Genomic DNA, 20,688 nt, shown 5'->3' on the forward strand with positions numbered 1-20,688 from the left:
ATGTTTTTCATTTTTAATTTATAACTCTTACATTATATTTTTCTAACATATTAGTATTCCTTATAATATATTCTTACGCTCGACAACTTAAGATTAACCAAACGTTATTTTTATTTAATGCTTGATTCTTAAATTTTTTACTATCTAATTGTATTTAATTGTGTTTAAATTATGTTTGTTGTCTTCAATTTTCATAAATATTACTACTAGTAGTAAAAAATATTCTTTAGCTAGTTGAGTTAACTTGAAATCCAAAAATGTTATGGAGTGATCCGATTGATTTTCCATATTAAAGAATACAGTTGTTGTAAATAAGAGAGTGCAAGTAATTTTGTAGAAAGTAAAAAATATTTGGGGCCAAATAGTAATTTTGTGTAAATAGTATGTATCCCTTGTGTGTATACACACTCACACGTTTGCATCGACGGGCACAGCACCTAATCAAGTTTCTACAAATCCACAATTCTATAACTATGGTTGAAGCGTGTAAGATAAGTACTGCCAAAGAGAGAGAGAGGGGAGTCCATTGAAAATGGAATTCTTTGAGAGATAGGTCGACCCTTTGGAAATTATCTAAAATTTTCGACCCCTTGGGGATTTCCATCTTTGTCTTCTTCTTCTGCAATCATTATCCCTCTTAGTTCTAACCTCGCTTCTTTCTTCTTTTCTGTGATATCTCGTTTGTTTCTTCAATCCTGGCTTCAATTTGGTTTTTGGGCGTTTTCACCGTTCGATTTTCTTCTGAAATTTCCAAAAGCTGCAGTCTTTTGAGACTAGCAAAAGGGGCTTTTCAATTCGATTGCCTTTGATCATTTTCTTGGATTTTACACACCAAGATTATATTTTAAAAAAAAATTAGGCATTTTTGTCTAAGACTCGTTCAACTCTTGAAATTGAAATCTTGGTGATTTATATGTGCGTGTGTGAGTGTTTGTGTATGAATTAGCTTATTTATGACTGGTTTGCCTTAATCTAATCTGGAAGAGCTCAGATTGTATTTGAGCATTCTTTAAAAATTCGACTAGTATTTTGTGTAATGTTGATTAGGGGCCGTTAATTATTTAATCATCATTTGATGCTTCTTTTAGCATTTAATATCCAAAGTTTTTGTTTTGGATTGATTGGAAAAAAGATGTGTATTGAATATTTGTTATTTGTTTGAAATTGCTATTTTATTGAGCCAGGATTCTTTCTATCATCAATTCGTTGATTCTTGTTATCTCCAAGTGCTTGTCTGAGAGAAGAGAGACATAGAGAGAGAAAAGAAATGGCTATTTCTTTCACTAGATTCCCATGGTTGTGGTTGGGTGGGGAAGATAAAGAGCAAGTCTCAAATGGCTCAATGATAAATTCAATAAATTCTGTGGGGGAGTGGGGCTTGGGGCTGAGAGGAGAGGCCGAGAACTTGAAGTTGTATTCGATGAAGAAGGGCGATGGAGGGATGAGGAATAGAAAATTGAAGAGGAAATGGAAGAGTAGGGAAGAGAGGAGCAGAAGGATTGATAAAGAGTATGATATGGTGGTGGTGCCATCAGATGGGGTGGGTTTGTCAGGATCCGAATCTGATGACTCGGATTGGTCTATCGGGTGGATGGAGCCTCACGCCCCCGATTTCCTCCAGAGTGATGACGAGGGAGACGACAGCTTTGCTGTGCTGGTCCCTTGCTATAGGCATGATTGCCAGAGATTAGAAGCAAAGGAGGCTGATCTCAGTATCCAGTTCTTGGATGGTTACTCTGCTGGTATGGCTGTCTCTTAATGCCTTGTTGAATTTCCTATGAATTGTTGTTTCAAATGTGTGTATGTGTTTGGTTTGTTGATTCATATTGGTCTTCAATGCTGTGTTTGGAATGATCATGTGCTCTGTGTTCTGCATTAGGCATGGATTCTTGTTTAGATAAAAATTAAAAACTAATGAATCTTATGCTTAGGAATAGCTAAAAAGGGACATTACTGATACTACTAAGTGATGGGGAAAACTACTTATTTCCATCTTTGAAATGCATGAATTGAAAGCATAAATTCTTCTCTAACTCCAATTTGTTTTGGTTTCTTTCTTGAAATGCAGTTCCAGTTATGGCTTCTTTTCCATACCAACATATCTATAAAATCTGATAGAGAATTTACTATTGTTAGTTCGTATTCGTTCCTGTCTCAGCTTCGTCTCGTTTGTTGTGGCAGGCGGTAGGGAGTACATGGAACAGTGGCTTTCCTCTCTCCAAAAATCTTGAGCTGCTGCTAATCACCTCCAAATTTTGCCATCATTTAATACAACTATTGGTTTCTACATTCTGTAATTTCCTAAAAAAGTAAGGTGCTACTGGAAATCTATGTGTGTTGGGGCAGAAACAATGCATCCTGTTAGGCTCTTCTGTTATATGGATTAGTATATTGACATTAATATTGATAATCAGTAGTAGTAATGTAGTATAAACCAGCATTGTAAATATGCTAAATGATGTTCAGACTTTCTACCCTCTTCTGTAAATAAATTATGTACTACATATTTGTTTGGTTGTCTTGTCTGTCATTTCTTATTTGACACCTCCTTAATTCTTTACTTTCAATCAGGAAAAAAAAAATTTATTTTCAAAAAGATTATTGCTAGTCATGCTATGTTAGAAGAATGAAATGCAGATCATGTGACCTTTGCTATTCCTGTAAAATTCACTAGTGATTTTGGTTTATGAGTATTTCTTCAATGAATATGGTAAGAGTTAGGACAAGAATGCTCTAATAAAGACCCCACTGCCATAGATTTTGCTTGGCATCCAAAGGCTGAAAATGCATTCTTAGTTGCGGCTATCACTTTTTAGCTTTATTTGGTCCCCTCTGAAAAGCAATAATTAATTGCCACATTTTAATATAATTAGATGGTGATAATGTACATATAAGTCTATGACTCTATTTTATTTTTAAATTATGTATGCAAATTACATATAAGTATATTTAACAAAATTGTAGACTTGTGCGTGAAGAATCAATTGGGGAATACAACAAAAGTAAATGGTCAATTGTAGTGTTCATATACTTTACACAATTAGTGGATGAATGGAATAGAGAGTCTTCCTGCTTTAGAAAACTTGTAAAGCCAACATATTCTGTCAAAGATAAGCATTAAAAATAGAGATGTATCCATGTTAATGTGGTGGTCATATATCATTAATGATGATGATAGATAAGTAATTGGCCCACTATTAATAATTGGTCGCAAAGACTCAAGGCTCAGTTTGCTATTGCTGTTTCAAATATGTCATTGCCACCATTTGAGACCACATCTCTCCACAGTGTATTTTATGGGCTATAAATTCTCACTTTTATTATAAATAAATGAGCAAAATTTAAAGGTGGATTCGAATTCGAGATCTATGATCTCGGACATTAACCACTCTATCATTAGGTCATCACATTATTTATCTAGGAAACTAGCTTAGACCTTTTATGATGGAGGAATTCAGTTTGTATTCGACATGTATTTTTATCATGATTAAATAGTTGTTTTTTCACCATCTCTTTGGGCGTTTGAGTATGTATTTTCTAATTATATTTTGTTCTGGGTAATAAGAGCGGTAAATCACTTTATAAAATTGAAGAATACCATTAAAGTGCGATGTTTGAGAAATATAAATGCTACTAGTAAATTATTTCAACAATTTAGGTTTGGACAAACATATAAAGTGACAATTTAGATCTTGATCCAATAAAAATATTTATAATTTATACTGTAATATTGTAACTAACGTGACAGACCAAATAGTTTTAAAAAAAATGTAACAACATATAGGAGATCCTAAAATTTGATATTAGGAATCCACGTTTCAGACAACACGGTGAATTTGGAACGAGAAGACCTCCTAAACCACGAAATAATAGAATCTGAGGTATTGTTCAAACTCTCACACTCCCAAACATGTATTACAATCACAAGTGAGTAAAAAAAAGAGACAAGAGCCTAGTGAGAATGTGGTTGATAATTACTATATGAATAAATAAGATTTAGAAGAAGAAGAAGAGGAGGAAGAAGAGGAGGAGGATGCTACAAAGAGCGGCGAGCAACGCTTGTTCGTGGTGGTGGGCAAACCACATCCGCAACAAGCAAACGAAATGGCTCGAACAGAGCCTCCTCGGTACCATTCTTCCTTCATTTTTCGTTTTCGTTTTGGTTTTGGTTTTGGTTTTGGTTATTCAGCATTGATGAAATGAAATGAAACGAACCGCAGACATGGACGACAAGGTGCAGTGCATGCTGAAGCTGATCGCGGAGGATGGCGACTCCTTCGCCAAGAGGGCTGAGATGTACTACAAGCGACGCCCAGAGCTCATCGACGCTGTGGAGGACTCCTACAAAGCATTCAAGGCGCTGGCTGACCGCTACGACATCATCTCCAAAGAGCTCCAGAATGCCAACAACACCATCGCTACCGTCTTCCCTGACCAGGTCCAGCTCTCGATGGACGACGCAGACGACGACTTCCCCCCGGCCAAACCAATCCAAAAAGCCCCCGCCAAGTCCACCAACATCCCCAAAGCTCCCTTGGCATCCATAGACAGCCTCAAGGGCTTCATCAGCAACGCTTCCAAACAGTTCCAGCCTAAGAAAACCTTCTCTTCCAAGTCCAAGTCGCGCCCCAAGCCTCCTACGCATAAATCCGGCTTGACCAAAGACGAGGCTGTCTGCGAGATCGACAGGGTCAACAAGGAGATCCTTGCCCTCCAGACCGTCAAGGAGTTCTGCAAAAGCTCCTACGAGAGTGGCTTGGCCAAATTCTACGAGATCGAGAACCAGATCGTGGAGATGCAGGAGAAGATCTCCATGCTGCAGGACGAGTACGAGATGGAGGGTGTGATCGATGATGGCGAAGCCCGCACTCTGATGGCCGAGGCCGCCTTGAAGTCCTGCAAGGAGACCCTCTCCGCGCTGCAGGAGAAGCAGGAAAACTCCGCCAAGGAGGCCCAAGACGAGTCCAAGAAGATCGATGAGGCACGCGACCAGCTCCATTCCCTCAGGCAAGACTGTGTCGATGACGAACAATATGAAGATATGCCTGATACGGATAGACAGGCCGTAACCTTGGGTTTCATACAAGAGCTCAACGACATGGAGACCTTGACCTTCGACAAGAGCATCGACCTCAGCTCCTCCGCGCCTCTGACAGTCACTCAGCTTGCTGAGAAGATCGACGTGCTGGTGAGTAAGGTCATCAACCTGGAGACTGCGGTGTCGTCCCAGACTGTCCTAATCAACACCATGAGGTCAGATTCGGACGAGCTACGGGAACAGATCAAGCAGCTAGAGAGCGATGAGGAGGAACTCATGGGCGACACGCACAGCCTCAGCAACAGGATCAAGGAACTCGAGGACAAGCTAACCAGGCTCGAGGAGCTCAACAGCAACGTTGAAGCTCACAACAGCAAGCTCGAGGCCAACTTTGCCTACTGCCGCTGCAGCCTTGATCACCTCTCAGAGCAGCTGGCCACCGTGAGGCCGGACGAGGAAGCAGAGGAATCTGATTCCTCGCAGAGCAAGCATGACAAGTCAAAGAAGAAGAAGAAGGAGAAGAAGGAGAAGAAGGAGAGTAAGAAGAAGGATAAGTCCAAGAAGAAGGAGACGAGAGACGAGATAGAGGTGCCAGTATCAGATGAGGCCGACATCGAAGTGGAGACAGAAGTTAAAATGGATGATGCTGGTGATGATGGCGGCGATGAGAACGTCAGCTCATTGGAGGAACAGCAGGATGTTGGGATGCTAAATCCGCATTCCGACGAGGAGGATCCCATGCCTCACCAAGTTGACGAGAGTGACCTGAGCTGGCAGCAGCTGCTGCTGAACGGGGCAGAGGATCGAGACAAGATCCTTCTCAGAGAATACACCACCATCCTTAGGAACTACAAGGATGTGAAGAGGAAGCTCAGTGATACAGAGAAGAAGGACAGAGACATTGAATTCGACTTCACGATGCAGCTGAGGGAGTTGAAACAAGCTATCATGAAGAGGGATCAAGAGATTCAGCATCTCAAGCAGGAGCTAACCCTTGTGCAAGGACTTAAGGATGGGAAAAAAGAGGAAGAGGGCGAATCCCAATCCGAATCAGCAGATGAGAGTGGCAAACAGGAACCAGGAACTCAAGACTTGGAGGTGGGAGAGAAGGAAGAATTTATCCAGATGATCTTCAACGTTAATCCTCCTGGGATTTCAGCTGTGGAGGAGAGGCTGCGGATGATGATTGACGCAATACTAGATGAGAACCTCGATTTCTGGCTGAGATTCAGCACTGCATTTCATCAAGTCCAGAAATTCAAGAGTGAGGCTCAGGACTTGATAGATGAGATAAAGAAGCTGAGGCGGAAGAAGAAGCAGGAAGGAGGCATCACCGCGCAGCTGAGATCAGAGGTCCGGCCAATATACAAGCACTTGAGGGAGATCCAGACGGAGCTGACCATGTGGCTGGAGCAGCGGGTCTGCCTCAAAGATGAGCTCAAGCGCAGGTTCACGTCGCTGTGCAGCATACAGGAGGAGATCACTACAGCACTCAAGGAAGGGGTCGAGGAGGACGAGATCATTTTCAGCAGCCATCAAGCTGCAAAGCTGCAAGGTGAGATTCTGAGCATGAAACAGGAGAATAATAAGGTTAGGGAAGAGCTGCAGACATGCCTAGATCACGTCAGCCAGCTGCAGTTTGATATTGAGAAGAATCTGCGACAGTTGAATCGCGAGTTCAGCATCTGCGCTAATCAGCCACAGCTGCAGCACGCGATGAGCAAGTCCAAGATTCCTATGAGATCCCTCCTATTTGGAACCAAGGTCAAGAAGCAGAAACAGTCACTCTTCAACTTTATGCACACTAATAAAAAAATGCATGCTGTCAGAGCTTTACCGTCTGTTTGATCACTACCACCAGATTTTGTTCCTCTCCAGTCCAGACTACAAATTTTTATCTGAATAGAATTTGGGTATTTAGATAGATGATATTTTTTCCTTTTTCTTTCCCTTTGTTCATCTCTTGAAGCAGTTTCAGACTTTAGACTGTCATCAAATTTTTATAACTTAGTTACTCCTTTTTCCATATAGTGTTGGTTTCTGGTTTATTTATCTTTTACTTCCATCCATTCAAACAACTTGCAAAACAATAACGCCTTCATACAACACCTCGATTCGTCAACTTGAATAAAGCACACACCAAAGAAACAGGCTGACTCAAGTTCCTTAGGGGGGCATACATCAACTCAAAGAGTCTTAGTTCATTTTCATTATTTTACAGTGCCTGCGATTCAGTTTGTGCCATTGCTTTTCCACAGCAATGGCATTAACCATTGAAGACCCAAAATTCTGATCAATGCCTCATTTGTTGTTCTACTTATTAATTACTTTCAATATCAGAACTGAAATATGCAGCAAATTACAAAAGGATAATAACATCTTTATTGCTTTAATACCATGTAAAGAAACAAGATAGAGTTTGATAGTTTAACGATAAATCACTAGATAAGCTGCAAAATACTATCAAACTTAATTTAGTTACACGTTTATCTATAGAGTATAGACATGGTGGCATCAACAGAGCAGGCTGTGTGGCTATATGCCAAAAACAACTTCCAAAACCACCTTTGCTCCTCTGCCTTTGGCCATGTAAAGCCCAACATGATGCATAAGGTCCTGTAATAGATAGCATGAGAAAAACTGAAAGAGGGCAAAAGCAATGAGTATCATTTTCCCACCTCACATTTCTTATCTTTGTGTGGTCAATGCCAATCTGTATTTCACTAATAGGTTTCCAAAGAATGCTATGGATTACAAATTTAAGACTCGATTCATGCATCCTCATTGTGTCCAACCACTTGTATCAATACTTATAGACGATATAATCCATGGAGGGGGAGCCGTATAAATGAGATGAGTGGATAAAGAGTTGCTTTCTAACCTGTGGATGAACCAGAGCACCTTTCATATTGCTGGCAACATCTACTGGAAGATCGAAAGTAGCACAACCACGAGAATACACAACTACATCCTCTAACGGAGAAATCAGTTCACGGTTTCTAGCAGACAGGGCCGAGCACACAAAATCAAGGACACAAATGTCTGTGCATATACCTACAACCAGTATCTAAGGTAAAGGAAAAAAACAAGTGTTGGTCAGAAAGGCAATCTATATAATATGACAAGAGCAATAAGCTGCAGAAGAAAAAATTAAACACCCACAGCTTTGATCCCATTTGTTTTCACCCAATCCACAAAAGCATTCGTTCCATCCTTTTCCAATGAACCAATAAATCCATCAATACAGTCCTTGCATCGCAATGTCACATTCGGTTCATTTTCCAGCCACTGTAATGCTGCACAAGGAATGTCCATGAGAGAATGAAAAACCATTGTCCATGCCATAGCAGGAGATATTTGAATAAGTATTACAAGGAACCAGTTTCGACTCATCCGTTCCAGCAATGCAGTGAGGAGGATAAGGTGGCTCAGGAACATCCGGATGATGAGTATTGAGAAACGCGTAGATAGGCCACCTCTTCTCACAGAACCCTCGAGCAAGCCTCACCGATTCATCAACCATTCCAGCAATCTGAGCATCAGGAGCTTGTGGTGCCTATTTCCAAATTCATCTTCTCATTAATCCATATACAAATCATATCAATCTAAACACATCAAAACATGCTTTCAAGCAATACTAGATCTACATACAATGACAGAAAGAACTGCACCATCAACGAATCAGAGAGGAAACTCAAAAATTGGAAAACAGAAATTTGTGAAAAGGGTTTGTGTGACTCACGAGATTACCAGAACCAACGGTGCAAAAGCCATTAACGATGTCGACAAGCACCAAACCGGTCATGACCTCGCCGGAGAGAAGTAGATTTTCCTGCTCCAACGGTAGCTCATTTTGCAAAACTTGTATTGCCAGAGGAGAAACCATGCTTCTTGATGGCAGCGATTTAAAGATGAGGGTCAAGATTGCATTTTTATTGCCAGCGCGCATTAATTTTCTGTCACGCTATTTCTTAAAAAAAAAAGATTAATTAAACCATTTTGAAGTTTATGGTTTTCTTCCTTGTGTTTACATTTACATGTATAAACACAAAACATTTGAATATTTGACTCCCGACATCCTTCAGTCTCGTTTGAAAAAAAATTCTGGAATGGTAAGACTGCAGCAAGATTCCAAGAACCCTCTTAGATATCGTTTCTAATTGGAAAAAAATAGATTCAACTTTCAAGATTGTGACCCCATTGTTTGAAATGTTATTTTCATTTGACTGTGACACACTCAAACATAATGTAATCGGCTAGAGGGATCGTACCTCTCATATAAACGTAATCAATGGTTTTGGAAAAAACAATCTTGTCTTTATGTATTTTAGTGTGTTGTTTATTTTAGCCCCTAACCTTCAATTTTTGGGAAAGACGTTTACATTTTTATTTCAATCTAACCCTTCACCTTTTGAGGTGCATTTACAAAGCAAAAGCTCTTTGTAGATGTATAAATGGCTTCAACAAAAAGCAGTTATTGTGAATTATAACATACAAGCTTAATAAGCAACTCATATAATCGACCAGTAGATCAAGATTCAACTAAAATGAAGGGTGGCAGCAGAAACTCATTTTCCTTTGCCAACGTCATCCGGCAACCTTAAACCCATAAGCCCGAGAAGATTGGAGGCAGGCCCCGACAGTCCTTCCTGAGAAGAATAGGATTCGAGGAAATTCTTTACGAGGTTGAAATCTACATCCACCGGAGTTAGCTCTTCCATCTCATCATCCACATTCGACGTTCCCTGTGCAAATAAATAGTGAACGAATCTTATGTAGTGAACAAGATTATAGATTTCATGTACACTATAGAATTCTGCCACAAATTCAAACAAGTTGTGATGGTGCCCAGCAATAGAGGTAACAGTTGTATAGAACAAAGCATCTAAGTTAACCATCACACCAAGTTGATCAAGTAAAATATTGCAAACCTCGTCTTTCTTCTTAGAGGTCTCTTCATTGGCATGAACAAAGGTTTTATCCAGTGTAGTAGCCTTCAGTTCCTTGTTTAGGGCATCTGAATAGGAATGCATGAACTCATTCTCTCCATCTTCATCAATATCATCTGCATGCTCACTCCCTTCTTCATAGTCATCATCTGTAAGATCATGTGACACGTCATATTTAGTAAATGTAACTGATACGGAGTGATAGGCAGGCATACCATAAGCATTTACTAATATCTCAAAATACGAAATCTATCGCACAATTGACATTAATAATGAAGAAAACAGAAATATAAAATAAACAAAGATAGATACTCCTATGACTACGAGGCCGTCCTTCGAAAAGGCTACAGGAAAATAGCTTAACTAAACCTTATTTCTGAACACTGCCAAACTAGGGAGTAAAACCTTATTTTAAGACTCTATACAGACTCCAACTTAAATAAAATTCTAAAAGATAAATACCTAGTAGTATCCTAAACCAAATCAAACTCTAGGATTTTAACTTATCTATTACAACTAAATAAAAAATAGTAGTAATAATAACTAATAAAATCTACTGATATATCAGTACGTAAAATTAGCTGCATGCTCCTTGTTATTTAGGAGACATACAACTCCCTTCCAGACAACTTAAACCTAAGACCAAATGTCATGAGTGGAAGGTACTCTCATCACAGTAGCGTGATTTTAAACTGCTTAATGTTCACGCTTACACGACATGGTATGACAAAACAGGCATTCCATTTTGGCTTACTGGTACTGTCTTCCTACATGAGTGCAAGGTGCACTCAACCATTTTCAAAACTTTGTTCCTCCCCGAGGGGTAATGTTCAAATAGAATTGTAGATAGTTCAGAACAGAATAAACATAGGTGGATATAACTGGCTCCATCTCCTCCAAGGAGAATAGTCAAGAGCAGACAACTTTCAGAATTAACACATACAACTGCGACAACCATTAAGAATAAAGTAGAAGCAAATACTTGAAAGATTACCAAAATCAAGATCTGATGATGATCCTTCTTCGAGGTCAATATCACTGTCATTTTTGTCAGAACCACGGAGTCCCATTACTGATTCCATGTCTTTCATAAACTGATCAACATCCAAATCCACATCTTTCAAGTTCCTGAAAAAAATAATGTAAAAATCTTTATATAATTCAGGTGATACATTGTTACTTAAGTTAATTACACTGAGCTCGTAAGATAGCTAATAAGGCAGAATAATTAAATGATGTCATATGATATGACTAGTGTAAATGATACACTGCAAACTTATTAACTATCCACATTAAATCAAACAACATCCAGGGTAATGTTCTTGGAGCTTATGAGGACAGTTACGAAAGAAAAAGTTGCTGTACTGAAGAAAGGGAGAAAGCCTTTCCAGTGGAAACAATTAGCAATTGCCTTATAATATGAACTTATAAAAAAATATAGTTCCTTATCATCCAAGAATATTCTAATACCATCACAAGAGATTGTTTGTAAGTCCTACGAGAATATGGATCATACCAACTTATTCTAGTAGCATTAGCTGAAACCACTAGTCATGAATTTGTTCCCATTCAACACAACAATTAGCCAAAAAGAGAAATGGAAGATTTTATTAGCTTTTGTTCCAAAATGTTTCATCCACCTCCATCTGAATACACATACCAGCCATTGGAGCTCTAACATTTGGAGTTCGGTTGGGTGCTAATACCAAGTCACTAATAATGCCAAATAACATAACTAGAGAATCAACCAAAAGATGAATCATTAACATTTAACATATGACGAAAACCTAACATTTTCTTGCATGCACCAGTCATCCTATCAATTCATCAATATCAATATAGATTTTTCAGTTTTGATCCCTACAGCAAAAGGCACCCATTATTGCACTATTTCAATATATTGAATAAATTGAACATGAGCTCTAGTGTTCAAGTAAGATAGAAAAACAAAATTATAATAGCAAATATGAATTGTAAGAGGATATGAAGAACCTGTCATCTGGAAGCTGATAGGACCAGCGGCTGGAAGGTTTACAGCCGCCGAGGAAGTGGGAAGGCAGTTAGTGGAAGTGAGAAGATCAAGGAAGCAGATCATAAGGGACAGTCAGCTGGAAGTGAGAAAATCATGGCTGCGAAGGAGTAAAGGAAGCAAATCATGGGATTCCTAAATCAAGGCTGCAAAGGAGTAAATGGAGCAAATCATGGGATTCCTAATTTTATGCATTCTAGTATTTATTTTACAGTATAAATAAATGTAAGCTAGGGAGTCCAAGATATCTTGGAGAGATCATTTGTATTGGACGACTTGGTCGTAGGCCTCTGCGGAGGATTGATATTTCTTTACATTCCATTCAATCAAGTGATCGTTCCTCTCTATTCTGCATTTACAAATTATTAAGTGTGATTGGAGAGCATATCCCGTGCTCTCTGCCTCTCTTCCGCCCTTCACTCCTAACAATTGGTGCGGTGAACGATGGTTAGCTCTCGATCGGACACGCGGCTGGAAGAATTGGAGAAGGCTGCGGAAAATCTGGAACAGGGCAGGCTCTTGTTGGACGCGGCGGTGACTGAACTGAATGCCCAATTCCGCCGCACCGACGACCAAGTAATGGAGGTACGTTCTAATCTGAACGCCATGCGCGAGGAGATGCGTGCGGGGTTCGCTTCACTCAAGCTGAAGGATAAGTCCGGACCGGAGGACGAGGCCACCTCAGCGAATCGGGGGTCAAAGTCGACAGCTGCGGGTGGTGTATCGACGTCACCCATGCCTACCTTTGACGGCTCAGAGGCCCTCGCGTGGCTGGCAAGAGCAGAGCAGTTTTTTCTGATCTCGGAAACCCTTCCCGAGCACCGGGTTGGCGTCGCCATGGTAGCTCTGGCAGGCGCTGCCCTCCCGTGGTACCAGTTGTTACGACAACGAGTCCCGGATCTGACGTGGGCTCGATTTGCAAGGGAATTGATGAAACGTTTTGGAGGCAATGGAGCTTTGAATGAATATGAAGCATTCGCCGCAGTCCGTCACACCGGCTCCCTAACGGACTTCGTGGCTGCTTTCGAGGCGCGACTCGCACAGGTTCCAGATATCTCGTGTCATCAATACCTGGGATTTTTTATGGCGGCACTTCGCCCTGAGGTCCGCCTACAAATGAAGGCCGCCAAAATCACTACGTATGAGGATGCGGTCGAATTGGCGTTGGACATTGACATGATGGCATCCGCCCAGCCCCCGCGATCAGCGCCCACCCAATCATCCACCCAGCCACAAACATATGCAAACCAGCCAGCTCGCTCTTTCTCAAAGGGGTACTCCCAATCCCCCTCTCACTCCTCTGGCTCGTCAAGACCCCTATCCAAACGCTTCCGGAACGTGTCTCCAGAGGAGTATAGGCGGCACATAGCAGCAGGGACCTGTGTCAAGTGCGGCCTGAAGTTCGGGCCGACTCATAGATGCCCCCCCAAGACGCTCAACGTCCTGATCTGCGAGGAGGAAGAAGGATCAGCCGCTGATTCAGATCCCGAGGAGTCAGAACTTGTGGACAACAACGTGGAGCCGCAGCTCTCCGTCCTATCCCTGAATGGGCTGGACACGACCAATACAATGAAATTATTTGGGGAAATCGACTCACAACAGGTCAAGGTGATGGTGGATAGCGGCGCTAACTACTGTTTCATTTCAGAACAGTGTGCCCAGCGGCTCCAGCTGCCGATTACTCCCACATCGCCCTACTCGGTGGTGTTGGGCGACGGGACCACACGACGAGCAGCAGGGCTCTGCAGGGGCGTGCTTCTTACATTAGAGAAGGAGAAGTTTGTGGTCTCATGCTATGTCTTTCCCCTCCGGAACATCGACGTAATTTTGGGGGTATCGTGGCTCGCTTCTCTCGGATACGTCTGGGCAAATTGGCAGCACTCTTCCATGGATTTTTCAGTCGACGGCCGGCACGTTTCGCTCAAAGGCGATCCAACTCTAATGCGGCGGGCCTGCTCCTCCCAGGACCTCCGCTGCCTCGAGGAAGGTGACTGCTGCTGGGTCCTCCACTCGGTACAGAAAGAGGTCGTGGCGGAACCTTTCGGGATCAGCTCGTCCCTGTCCCAGGCAGCCCATTCGCAACTGCTGAAACTGATAGAGGAGTTCCCTTCGATCACACGGGAGGCCACGGGTTTACCCCCCCGCCGCCGCACTGACCATCGCATACCTCTGCGACCAGGTACTGACCCCGTCTCTGTCCGCCCATATCGGTATAATCATTTACAGAAAGATGAAATGGAGAAGCTCGTCGCCGAGATGTTGACTTCCGGGGTGATTCAGCCAAGTACTAGCCCTTTTTCTAGCCCGGTACTCCTTGTGCGTAAGAAGGATGGCTCTTGGAGATTTTGCGTCGATTACAGGGAACTGAACAAGCGGACCATTCCCGACAAATATCCTATTCCAGTGATACAGGAATTACTTGACGAACTACATGGGGCCAAGTGGTTCAGCAAGATCGACCTGAAAGCCGGCTATCACCAAATCCGGGTAGCCCCTAACGACGTGCCCAAGACGGCGTTTCGCACACATTCCGGTCATTATGAGTTCCTGGTTATGCCGTTCGGCCTCACCAACGCCCCGGCAACATTCCAGAGCTTGATGAACGACATCTTCAGGCCGGCGCTACGCAAGTTCGTTTTGGTTTTCTTTGACGACATCCTCGTCTATAGCACGACCTGGGCAGATCATATGCGCCACCTTCGACGTGTTTTTGAAGCCTTGCACGCTCACGCCCTCGTCGTCAACTCCAAAAAGTGTCTTCTTGGGCGGGACAGCGTCGAGTATCTTGGGCATATCGTGTCCCTTGAGGGTGTTAAAATGGACCCCGCCAAGATCTCGGCGGTCCTCCGCTGGCCGACTCCGACTTCTTTAAAGAGTGTTCGCGGATTTCTCGGCTTAACAGGGTATTATCGCCGTTTTATCCGCGACTACGGCAAGATCGCAGCCCCCCTTACGGAGCTCTTAAAGAAACCACCGACACCCCACGCCAAAGCCGCTTGGATCTGGCCAACGGCGGCAGCCTCCGCTTTCGACGCTCTTAAAAAAGCACTGACTTCCGCACCTTTACTCCGGATGCCAGATTTCACGAAGGAATTTGTGATTGAATGTGACGCCTCGGGCCGAGGCCTAGGGGCGGTATTAATGCAGGAACGTCAACCGGTGGCCTACTTCAGCAAAACCTTGTCCCCTAGGAGTTTAGCAAAATCAGCCTATGAGAAGGAGCTCATGGCCCTCGTCCTCGCGATCCACCATTGGCGCCCCTATTTGTTGGGCCGCCGCTTCATCATTCACACGGATCAGCGCAGTCTGCGTCAACTGTTAGCTCATCCACTAGCAACTCCAGCGCAACAAAATTGGGCGGCCAAGTTATTGGGTTACGATTTCACTATCGTATACAAGGAAGGAAAGCTGAATAGGGCGGCCGACGCCCTCTCCCGTCGAGATGAGGACGTGCTGGAACTCTCCGCCATCTCAACTCCGTCATGGCCGGAATGGTCAACGATTCAGGCAACTTTGTCCTCGGACCCGGCCCTATCAAAAATCAAATCTGCACTGGAGGCCGGACAGCCAACCTCCCCTCATTACGAGCTGGTGCACGGCACTCTGTTTTACAAAGGGAGGATTGTGGTCCCCCCCCATTCCCCATGGATACCGAGGCTGCTGGCAGAGTTCCATATCACGCCTACCGGTGGACATTCTGGCGCCTACCGAACATACCGCAGGGTTGCTTCAAACGTTTTTTGGCCTGGAATGATGAAGCAAGTCACAAATTTCGTCGCGGCTTGTGCAACGTGTCAGAGGCATAAAACCGAAACAAAGTCTCCCGCCGGTCTCTTGCAGCCCCTACCAATTCCGGACCGTATTTGGGAGGATATTAGCATGGACTTCGTTTCCGGTCTACCGAAGGCAGGGGGGTTTGACTGCATTTTTGTCGTCATTGACCGCCTTTCCAAGTATGGTCATTTCATAGGCCTTCGACACCCATTCACAGCCCGGCAGGTGGCGGAGCTGTTCACGCACGAGGTGGTTCGTCTTCATGGCGTTCCAAGGTCAATCGTGTCTGATCGTGACCCTATTTTCCTCAGCTCATTTTGGAAGGAATTGTTTCGGGCCACGGGAACAACATTGAAGATGAGTTCCGCCTATCACCCCGAAACAGATGGGCAGACGGAGGTTTTGAACCGGTGTTTGCAGACGTACCTGCGTTGTTTTTCATCTGACCGACCGAAGCAGTGGAATAAGTGGCTAGCATGGGCAGAGTACTGTTATAACACCAGCACCCATTCGGCTTCGGGCATGACTCCTTTCGAGGTGGTCTATGGTCGAGCTCCGCCCACCTTGCATACCTTCCTCCCGGGGGAGATTCGAGCCCAAGCCGTCATAGACACTCTTCGCTCTCGCGACGAGGTGTTGGAACTGCTACGCCATCATCTCCGGCGAGCTCAAGACCGTATGACAGCTTCAGCAAACAAGCGGCGACGGGATGTCGAGTTCAGCGTGGGTGACATGGTCTATTTGAGGTTCCGCCCCCATCGCCAGTCCACCCTCTTCACGGCCCGAAACAGGAAGTTAGCTCCGCGTTTTTTCGGGCCCTTTCGGGTCGAGGCTCGCATTGGCGCGACAGCTTATCGTTTGCAGCTTCCCGCTTCGTCCCGCATCCACCCGGTATTCCACGTTTCCCTTCTCAAACGGGCCATCGGGGATGCACCGGTGGAGGCCACGCTGCCGGACGGGCTCGTCAGCGCTGACCCTCCAATTCTACCCGAGAAGGTGTTGTCAAGGCGTACTGATCTGCGGGAGGGCGAAACAGTTGACCAAGTCCTCATCAAATGGGACGGGTTGGAGGAAGATGAAGCTACTTGGATGGATGTGGCAGATGTCAAGGGTCAATTTCCATTCTTCAGCCTTGCGGACAAGGCTGTTTCGACGACCGGGGCAGTTGATAGGACCAGCGGCTGGAAGGTTTACAGCCGCCGAGGAAGTGGGAAGGCAGTTAGTGGAAGTGAGAAGATCAAGGAAGCAGATCATAAGGGACAGTCAGCTGGAAGTGAGAAAATCATGGCTGCGAAGGAGTAAAGGAAGCAAATCATGGGATTCCTAAATCAAGGCTGCAAAGGAGTAAATGGAGCAAATCATGGGATTCCTAATTTTATGCATTCTAGTATTTATTTTACAGTATAAATAAATGTAAGCTAGGGAGTCCAAGATATCTTGGAGAGATCATTTGTATTGGACGACTTGGTCGTAGGCCTCTGCGGAGGATTGATATTTCTTTACATTCCATTCAATCAAGTGATCGTTCCTCTCTATTCTGCATTTACAAATTATTAAGTGTGATTGGAGAGCATATCCCGTGCTCTCTGCCTCTCTTCCGCCCTTCACTCCTAACAGAAGCTCAGCTCCCTTGTAGCTTGACATTTTCTCAATAAATGACTGCATGGATTTAGCAATCCCCCCAAGATCATACTCATCAACATCTTGGTCAGATGCTAAACCCTGCTCTTCCTGCTCTTTAGACTTATGCTTCTTTTTTAGTTTTGAATTGAAAAAGTCCATCTCCTTTTGCCTTTCCTGAAGAGCAGCATTCAGTTCATCTTCTCCTCCATAAAGCCATGAATCATCATCTGATGGAGGAAGCTCCAGACTCTTGAAATCATCAGCTGAATGTGGAAGTGCAAGAATTTCATCTATGCGTTTCACAGGTTCACTCAATACCTCACTGCATCAATAGCAGTGGATCAGGATAAGAAAGACTGGGAGTGCGCATATGGTAGAATATTGACAAAAAATAGCAAGCACCAGAACAGCGTCCCATACTTCAACATAACAGCATTCACTATCAACAAAACAAGACACATACAAACCTACATAATATGTAATGTTTCTAGGATTTCAATTGAATTACATATGCATGTCGATACAACTAAAAATAGAATTCCTGGTCGTGCAAAAACCATATAAGAGGCAAATGTTTGCAACATAAACATGTCTAGCACATCAATCATAAATTCAGCTGTAACTAAGAACCAGAATCCAGCACCAATCAATTTAAAAGTAACAAGAATATAAAACAATATACCTGGCTCTAGAATACAAAGAACTATTTTGATAGTAACCCTCCGCCTTCTCCAGCAAGGTTTTGTATTTGTTTGAACCAGGCAGCAACCCCTTAAAATAACCGCTCCTCTCCAAACTATCCCTAAAGGCTTCCCATGTGCTGCCCTTACCTTCAGCCCCCTGCTTCTTTCTCATTTGGTACATCATCTCAAACCCACAAGCAATCTTCATCCCGAGCTCTGCCTCCAAATACTTGGCAACATTACTCCTCTCTGGCATTGGATAGCAAGCAGGAGCCTGAAACTTCTGCTGCACCAACTGAGCATACATCGTCCTAGACATCCTCACAACCACCTCCACCATCTCCTCCTGCTTCCCCCTCGGCAGAAGCCTCTCCATTCTGGCAGCATACTTCATACTATCAATGTCCCTATCATAAAACCCCTCAACTGACAATGATATCAAGCAGGGCTCATGCCTCAACAACCACGCCACAGAAACCGGCACTAAAACTCTCACTTTGTGGACGTTTCCATAAGCACGCTCCGGATACTCGCCAATTTTCTTGTTCAAGTGCAACTGAACAGCATCTGGGGCACTTGTTGAGGAATCTTTGCCATCTTGGCTGGCTAACAATCGCAAAGCGTCCTCCAGGTTAGGAGTCTCCTGGAAGATCGATGGCGGGAGTATATGGAGGCGGCCGCTGCGGAGGAAGACGCGGTTGGTCGAGGTCTCCGGATTGAGCCATTTCGGCAGGTGAAATGCGCACTCAATCAAGAGAAACTCGCCATCGGAATCCCAAACGCGGATGGATAAATTGGGAAATCTTTTGGAGATTTCGAAGAGGATGTGAACAACGAACCACTCGTCTTCGAGATTATCGCCGAAACAGAGGTGGCCGGAGAGGTGAGGGACGGGTGCAGGGGTTATGGAAAGAGAGAAGGGCTGGTGCTGCCAGATGTATGGAGCGGTTAGCGGTTGGACATAGTTGAGTATTTGGAGATGGAGAGAGTGGAGGTCTTCGGCGGAGGAGGAAGAGAGGCATGAGTCCGGGTAGATGGAGTAGAAGACGGTGTCGTCGGGCGGGCGGGAGTTCTTGAGAGAGAAAATTGACGAATAGGAAGAAGTCCCAGCTGCCATGGCTGTATGCAGGAGCCAAAACTATAAAAACGTAACAAAAATATTTACCAAAATATCTAAAGCATTACAACAAATCTAAAGTAAAAAACTCAAAGCGTAATTTTTTTACTTATCTCAATCACTCTCATTGCCAATTTGAATTTTAAGGTGTAGCTAGCAGGTCATACACACAAAGCAGCAACATGCCCAACTAAAATTGTAATTAGCTTATGGGTTTGCCATATTTCAAAGACAGCTGATCCAAATCCACAATGAACTAAAACTGGAGATGAATTTGTTCTTTTATCACAACAAAGTCACCAGCTAAAATTATTTTGCTCACATTTTGACAAATTGGATTAGTTTTTAACTAAAATTTAAGGATGACATCTGCAAAGTTGCAAATTCACAACTCCGACTCCAACAAAATTTAAAATGGAGTTGTTAAATCATGATCAGCAAGCGCAAAAGTTCATCCACTATCCAACAATAGCTATCTCCAAATTCATCCACTGTCAAAACATCATTGAGCACTATCCAACAAATTAATCCATTATCCCAACAAATTCATCCACTATCCCAACAAGACACATAAAATAGACTGAAAATAAAGTTACCTTACTTCGTTTATCCGATTCTCCAGCAGAGGCGCGGAGCAGAGGGCAGAGACGGCGCTTGAACAGAGGGAAGAGTTGGCGCTGGAGAAGAGGTGGACGGAGGCTGCGCCGGAGTTAAGGAGAAGGTGGCTTCCTTTTCAATTAGAGAGTGGGAGTTAAATTTTGAAGAGAAAAGCGGCGTAAGTTATTTGGAGATTAGGAAAGAATGAATGAAAGAAATCAAAGGTATTAAATGAAAATGGATATAAAATGAGTTCGAATTTCAAGAAATTTCTGGAAATAGTTCAATGTATAAAATCGCTTTCTTTTACCTTTATATTCCTCGTAAAATTGTTTGGTTCATGTATAATCGGATTTTGCCCTCTTTCTGATAAGTTGCAATTTATAATACGAATATTAATAATATAGCTAAATATAAGTACGAATATTGAATGAGAGGAATTAATAGTCTATCTAACTTTAAAATACTATCCGAACAAATCTTTGATTTTGATCAGTTTTTAACTGAGAAAATAATTAAATAAAACAAAGAAAATAGTATGTGAATAAAACAAGCAAATAAAGGACTACTTACTAATGTTCATCAATATTAAGATAGGGGTGAGATCCGTGGCTAACTTTTCTTAAGCTGCTAACTTGCTAACCCATCAACGTAGTGTATGAAAAATGTCAATACGATGATAATGAAATGTCAACATAAACTTAAGTTGATATTTTAATACATTATGGTGACGTTCGGTTGTCATGACTAATATCATGAGATTATCCATCTATGATTAAGTTGTGGGATTATTTTAGTTGGAGGGGGAGGCTATGACTAATTATCATGAGACTATCCATCTAGGATTAAGTTGAAGGGTTCAATCTTATGAACCAAAC

General features: G+C 43.0%; 4 protein-coding genes across 8 annotated transcripts; 2 read left to right on the forward strand and 2 right to left on the reverse strand.

The window, feature by feature from the left end:
* The first annotated feature begins 444 nt into the window (after window positions 1-444).
* Window positions 445-2,517, forward strand: LOC121787476. Its single transcript, XM_042186207.1, has 2 exons — window positions 445-1,742; window positions 2,182-2,517. Exons 1-2 carry the CDS (start codon window positions 1,268-1,270, stop codon window positions 2,229-2,231), a joined length of 525 nt encoding a protein of 174 aa, XP_042042141.1. The 5' UTR covers window positions 445-1,267; the 3' UTR covers window positions 2,232-2,517.
* A 1,219-nt stretch (window positions 2,518-3,736) lies between these two features.
* On the forward strand, window positions 3,737-7,633 carry LOC121787118 (kinase-interacting protein 1-like). The gene has a single exon (XM_042185747.1). The coding sequence runs from the start codon at window positions 4,205-4,207 to the stop codon at window positions 6,884-6,886; it is 2,682 nt and encodes an 893-aa protein (XP_042041681.1). The 5' UTR covers window positions 3,737-4,204; the 3' UTR covers window positions 6,887-7,633.
* Window positions 7,398-9,122, reverse strand: LOC121787119 (nicotinamidase 1-like). The gene is made up of 5 exons (XM_042185748.1): window positions 8,781-9,122; window positions 8,411-8,594; window positions 8,201-8,334; window positions 7,920-8,105; window positions 7,398-7,654 (listed from the first exon to the last, which is right to left on the reverse strand). Exons 1-5 carry the CDS (start codon window positions 8,985-8,987, stop codon window positions 7,574-7,576), a joined length of 792 nt encoding a protein of 263 aa, XP_042041682.1. The 5' UTR covers window positions 8,988-9,122; the 3' UTR covers window positions 7,398-7,573.
* Window positions 9,123-9,400: 278 nt separating this feature from the next.
* Window positions 9,401-20,046, reverse strand: LOC121787744 (protein ecdysoneless homolog). 5 transcript variants are annotated; one of them, XM_042186578.1, is made up of 7 exons: window positions 19,810-20,046; window positions 18,096-19,234; window positions 17,399-17,735; window positions 11,980-11,993; window positions 10,982-11,115; window positions 9,970-10,136; window positions 9,401-9,783 (listed from the first exon to the last, which is right to left on the reverse strand). In XM_042186578.1, the coding sequence occupies exons 2-7, from the start codon at window positions 19,211-19,213 to the stop codon at window positions 9,607-9,609; spliced, it is 1,947 nt and encodes a 648-aa protein (XP_042042512.1). In that variant the 5' UTR covers window positions 19,214-19,234; window positions 19,810-20,046; the 3' UTR covers window positions 9,401-9,606. The 5 variants fall into 5 exon arrangements, with proteins under 5 accessions (XP_042042512.1, XP_042042511.1, XP_042042510.1 ...); XM_042186577.1 differs by lacking the exons at window positions 11,980-11,993; window positions 17,399-17,735; XM_042186576.1 differs by lacking the exons at window positions 9,401-9,783; window positions 9,970-10,136; window positions 10,982-11,115; window positions 11,980-11,993 and having other exon boundaries at window positions 17,224-17,735; window positions 18,096-19,215; window positions 19,815-20,046.
* Between the last annotated feature and the right edge of the window lie 642 nt (window positions 20,047-20,688).

Source organism: Salvia splendens, chromosome 22, assembly GCF_004379255.2.
Source record: "Salvia splendens isolate huo1 chromosome 22, SspV2, whole genome shotgun sequence".
NCBI lineage: Eukaryota > Viridiplantae > Streptophyta > Magnoliopsida > Lamiales > Lamiaceae > Salvia > Salvia splendens.